The following is a 5,396-nucleotide window of genomic DNA, read 5'->3' as shown; positions in this document are numbered from 1 at the left end:
CAACATACAGAGACAAATTAATACATTTTTCCATACAATTCTGACCCTAGGAATTCAATGGGATGGTTATTTTTGACATTTGACAACATTTTGACTGTATTTCTGAACAAAAACAGCAAGAAATGACCAAACATGTGTGTATGACCAACTACCTTTTCATTTTTTAAAGTGCATAGTGAATATTCGTTCACAATCAGTTTTTTTCTAATACTTTAAGTGTTTATTTTCGGATAATATTGGGTACCAAACTGATGATGTTGGTGACCGGGGCTCGGCAGTTGGTTGCCGTTGGGTACCTGGCTACCTGCAGATGGCAGTCTCCCACTGCTTTCTTTGGGAACAATCTCAAGGATTTTCTTAGTAAGTATTATTAATAATTATTATTAACTATTATTAAGATATACCTAATAGTCATATACAAGTAATTCTTCAACAAAAGGTATACAGAAATCACATCTGTAATCTTGACTAAGTAGTGTTGGTAGCTAGCTAAATTGGTAGCTAGCTAAGTTGGTAGCTAGCTGAGTTGATAGCTAGCTAATGTTTTTCAGCATTTTCAGGCTGATTACTCATACTAACCATAGGAAAAAGGAAACATTGTATACTTCATCATTTGGTCCTCCTCAGAGTGTTGGTAGCTATCTAATGTTTCTAATTTCTTTATTCAGGCTGATTACTTCATAAACTGCTGACAATGGGGAAAAAGGAAACATTGTAACACAGCTGAAGTGCCTCCAAAGAGGATTAGATCGATAACATGTATTTTACATGTCTCAACTTCTGAGTATGGTAATAATATATTTGGAAGGAAGAGAGGAAAAAAGGCAGCAGACAACATTGACAGCCCGCAGGCCCGGAAAATGGCAGACACGTGACAAGTCCTATTGTGTAGTAAAGGATTACATTCTTAGGAATGTGGTTGAATACAAAGAAGTCGTCCAGCTAAGATCCATGTGCAACTTGTACAGGAAGACAGTGGAAGATGAAGGTTTTCCTAATCCTGAATACCGCAGTGAGAAATTGGCAAGACGTTTACAAGGAGACAAAGACATATCTCGTGAACTCACATTCTCAAAGGTACCACACCATGGTTGTCTTGAGTTGAACCTTATATACAGCTCAAGCATTACTGTAGATGAAGCAGTTAAATGTGCGTACAAACTTGGAACATCTGATCAACTACAAGAAGCAGCACTCACCCTCAATTCTCACATTAAAAAGGCATTCAAAGAGTCAAAGGAGCTACCGTGGCCCCCAACTGCACAGGAGCTGGATGCTGTGAAAATGGATGAACTGCTCCCAGAGCATCTTGTACAATTTCTGAGCTCAGTGGTGACTGGGACAGTTGATGAAGAAAAGTGTGAGAAGACGCAGAGGCTGGTCTATTCGATTACACAAGATGTGTGTCGAGCAGCAACTAACAGCAAGTGGAAACTCCCAAAGCACATCCTCCTGTGTGCCACACTTCGGCACCTCTATCGAAGCAAACAGGTGAGTGATCAACTAACTTATTGCTTATGAGGTTCTACATTGTCATTGCTCAACTATGCTTCATACAGGTATTTGATATTGATAAAAAAAAAAAACATTTGTTTATCTTTACAGCTCACAACCATCCTTTCACGACTAGGACACTCGGAGACATATGACTTCAGAATGGAACTTGAGACAGCCATGGCCAAGGCTTTTGATGAGATGTCCACCAACCTGACCCCTCAAATCATCACTAGCGAGGGAAACACTTTTTTTCACAGCGAGTGGGACAACCTGAACAGAATCACCACCAACGTTCATGGTTCAAATGTGGTAAACAGCGCCGGGGGAATCATGATTCAAGAAGTGAAGGAGAGCCATGTGAGCACCAAGAAAAGGACCCTTCCTCTCTATGACAGGTCATCCAAGATGAGAAGCCTTAAGATCACGCCTCCCGAGACGCTGCCATAGCTGGCATTCAAAAGAGTTGACCCCAAATTCCCCAAGAATGCCAACTTTACCCCTCCTGCTGAGAACCAAGTGTCATATGATGCCTCAATGTTGCAGTACAACACCCACCTCCTCAGCAGATGGTTGAGCAGCCAGGGCAAGCAGCAAGTGCCTGGATTTGGTGGTTTTATTTCAAGCACAGGGAAAGTGCCTCCTAGGAAATCTACCATCGACTTTTACACCCCCATCAACCAACCCATTACAGACAACGCAGTAGTGTATGAGCTACTCAAGAGATCCGAGGCAGCAACTGAGGAGGTTGGACAGCCATACACCATCAACACGTTTGACCTGGGAGTCGTCATGAAAGCCTGTCCTATAGTATGGAAGTACGAGGAGGAATTCAGTAAGCCTGTGAACCTCATTGGCAAGTTCCACACAGCCATGAATTACATGGGCAGACTCACTGGGCGCAAGTGTCTTGGAGCTGGCTACGCCGAGATCCTCATAGAAGCTGGCCTCGCAAACAGTGGTTGCCTGAAAAATATCCTGAGCGGGAAGTCATATGCCAAGGCTCTCTTCAGTCTGAAGGCGGTCACAGAGGCACTCGAACGGTTGCTGTTCAATGTTTTTCTAGAGGAGGAGAAACCAGACATCCTCTTCAACCTCATCCACTCTTGCACTTCTGAGAGCCTCAACTCCACTCTGAAGGATCCCACACTGCTCAAGCTGATTGGTGACTACCTCCAATACCAAGACAAGGTACGCAGGGGCCACCTGGGAAAAACGGACATGTTCTGGCTCTCCATGATGGATCATGCAAGGCTGGTCTTTATGATGGATTTTGCTGTGAAAACCAACAATTTCGAGCTGTTCCATCACTGCAACGGCGCCATGGCAGATCTCTTCTTTGCGTATGATGGCCACAACTACGCCAGGTAATCTATGCACTTATTCCCTGAATACTCAATATAAAAATAAGTGGGAGCTTATTGTAGTTGTTGTAATACACTTTAATTATCATTAATTTCCTACAGGTACGTTACCTGGTTTGAGGCCTTTCTCACAAACATCGACCTCTCCCATCCTGGTGATCTTGATTACATCAAGCTTGGAGCTATAGCTGTTGCACGATCATTGATCCCAGGGGCTCTCGCAGCAGTGGACAAGACCATGGAGGAGACATTCATGAGGTTTCCTAAGACTTCAGGTATGTCAGTTTGTGGACACAAACATAGTCACCTATATTTAATTTCCATCTTCATGTTGGTTGTGACGCTAAAATTCAGACTTCTCCCTCTCTACATTGCAGGTGGTCTACTAGGTCTCTTCAACAACTGTGGCGCATACCAGAAATGGTGCCGCACAAGCTCTATGAGCTTACTCTTGAGATGTGTGGCATAATTGACGACCCTGAGATGCCGAAAGCAGGCAAGCACCGTGAGCTGGAGCCTGCCCAAATCAAAAAGTCTGAATTAGCGGTGCAGAGTGTCATCTCTGCCATCAATGGCTTCACAAACCCCTGGAGAACCCCAGACAAAAGTCGACTGTACTCCCTCGCATCTGGAGCTCCCAACGATCCAGAGGTTGAGGCTGACGTGCTGCGAGCCGAGGCTGCAGGCAGGGCTGCCAAGGAGCAGTTCATCCAAGAGCGCTTCATTTCCAAGAGGAAAGACTTCTTTGATCGCCTCAAGAAACGTACGCTTAAGACAATGGATTACTGCAGCAAGAGGGTCAAACTTACATCTGCGCAGGGGAAGGTGGATATTGATTTTACTTATACCATTTGCATATTTCATTACACAAAAACATTATTCAGAAAGGAATGAAACCGTAAAACTCTGTTGTATTTATGCCTTCCTCATTTCCTTATTTTCCATTCCGGCTCTTTTTGTACAAGGAGCAGAGCAACCTCGGCTTTCAGCTGCTCGTTAAGTCGCAGATTATGGAGATGCCCATCAACCTTGAGGAACTCATGCGGTATCCCCTCTCACCTGTTCCTCATGCCCTTGGCTCTCCGGATGGCTATTTTGCTAAAACCAACAAGGCCACTATCCTTCACCAACTGCAGCAGGACAGGGACGAAGACGTACTTTACCCCAATGATGCCCTCTTCATACAGGATGGCAACGCTCTCTTCCACATGATGTCCAACCTCCCACCGACCTTCGGAGGGATTTGCATGCAGCTCCTGGACCAAATGGTTGCCAAGCACCATTTTGTATTCTCTACAGATTGCTACCAGCCAGATTCCATCAAAGCCCAGGAGAGGCTCAGACGTGGCTCTTCTGAGAAGCACATAATTGATGGTCCAAACACCCGGAGGCCCTATGACTTTAAGTCATTCCTTGGCAATGAGCTTAACAAGAAGCAGCTATGTGACCTGCTTCTCAGGGTCTGGGGGAGCAATGAGGCAGCATCCTGGATTGAGAAGAGCATGAAAGCAGTGGTGTGTGTTGACGGAAGATCTTATGACCTAACATCAACAAATGGAAAAGTACGTTGACAGAAAAAGCGTGACACACGCATACAATTGCAGACCATAATTGGGCTCTTAATACATACGACAAAAACTGCTAACTTAAAATGTTAATTTGTTAAAATATGTAGTAGTATTCATTTACTTTGTTTGATTGTTACAGGTCCAGACTTCTGAGATCTATGAACTGCGATCCAACCAGGAGGAGACAGACAGCCGGATTGTCCTGTACCTCCACCAGGCTGTCAAATGGGGGTTCAAGTCCAGTGTGGTGAGGACACCTGACACAGACATCCTGATGATCCTCCTCTACCATGCCAGCAGGATCAGCTTTCAGGCAGCTTGGTGCAGACTGGATGGTCACTGATGAGCTTCAAGAGGAGATGGAGAGCTTCACATGCATTATGTATGGCCAAGCACGGATGACATCAGTTGACACAGTACGGGTGAAAATGATGAGAAAGATGGTCGGCGCTGACAAAGTCCTGGACTCTAAGTCAAAAGTAGACCTGGAACGCCTGCCTCCCCCCAAGGTCTGTCTCATTCCACATGTCCAGCGAGCCAACTACAGAGTCGCCTTCTATAAGAGAGCAGACAAGGCAATAATCAAGAGCCCAAAACCACATGATCCAGGCATGGGCTGGGAGAAGACAGGAGAAGAGGAGGTGTTGGAACCGGTCTGGGCAATTGGACCCATCCTCCCTCCTTCTCTTGTTGAGGTACTGGGTCAGAGAGCAGAGTCAGAAGAGCACGCAGCTCTTGACAAGGTGACCGATTACGCCAACAATAACTTGTCTGTGGGTGAAGTGGATGGAGAGTACGAGCATGAGGATGAAGAGCTGGAGATGGAAGAAATTGAATTAGAAGATCTCTTCAGTGACGATGAGGATGATGAGTAGTTTAGGTCAGCAAGTTGGTAGTGACATGAAAAGGTAAATGTATTCATTGTTCAAGATGTAATTATATCACACTTTACATAATCTTTCATGTTTGA

At 44.9% G+C, this 5,396-nt stretch overlaps 1 protein-coding gene across 2 annotated transcripts; it reads left to right on the top strand.

Moving 5' to 3' along the window:
• The first annotated feature begins 3,060 nt into the window (after positions 1 to 3,060).
• Positions 3,061 to 5,396, top strand: LOC117454323 (uncharacterized). Of its 2 annotated transcripts, none has more exons than XM_034093512.2 (4): positions 3,061 to 3,133; positions 3,236 to 3,683; positions 3,830 to 4,420; positions 4,566 to 5,396. In XM_034093512.2, exons 2-4 carry the CDS (start codon positions 3,279 to 3,281, stop codon positions 4,767 to 4,769), a joined length of 1,200 nt encoding a protein of 399 aa, XP_033949403.1. In that variant the 5' UTR covers positions 3,061 to 3,133; positions 3,236 to 3,278; the 3' UTR covers positions 4,770 to 5,396. The 2 variants fall into 2 exon arrangements, with proteins under 2 accessions (XP_033949403.1, XP_033949402.1); XM_034093511.2 differs by having other exon boundaries at positions 3,824 to 4,420.

Source organism: Pseudochaenichthys georgianus, chromosome 10, assembly GCF_902827115.2.
Source record: "Pseudochaenichthys georgianus chromosome 10, fPseGeo1.2, whole genome shotgun sequence".
In the NCBI taxonomy this organism is placed as follows: Eukaryota; Metazoa; Chordata; class Actinopteri; order Perciformes; family Channichthyidae; genus Pseudochaenichthys; species Pseudochaenichthys georgianus.
This window is presented reverse-complemented; position numbering and strand designations above follow the sequence as displayed.

Excerpts from the sequence above, each read along its gene's own strand:
- LOC117454323 (XM_034093511.2), top strand. The coding sequence starts at position 3,279 with ATGGTGCCGCACAAGCTCTATGAGCTTACTCTTGAGATGTGTGGCATA. Across the intron at positions 3,684-3,823 it reads TTACATCTGCGCAGGGGAAG|GAGCAGAGCAACCTCGGCTT; the intron begins GTGGATATTGAT and ends TTTTTGTACAAG. Across the intron at positions 4,421-4,565 it reads TAACATCAACAAATGGAAAA|GTCCAGACTTCTGAGATCTA; the intron begins GTACGTTGACAG and ends TGATTGTTACAG.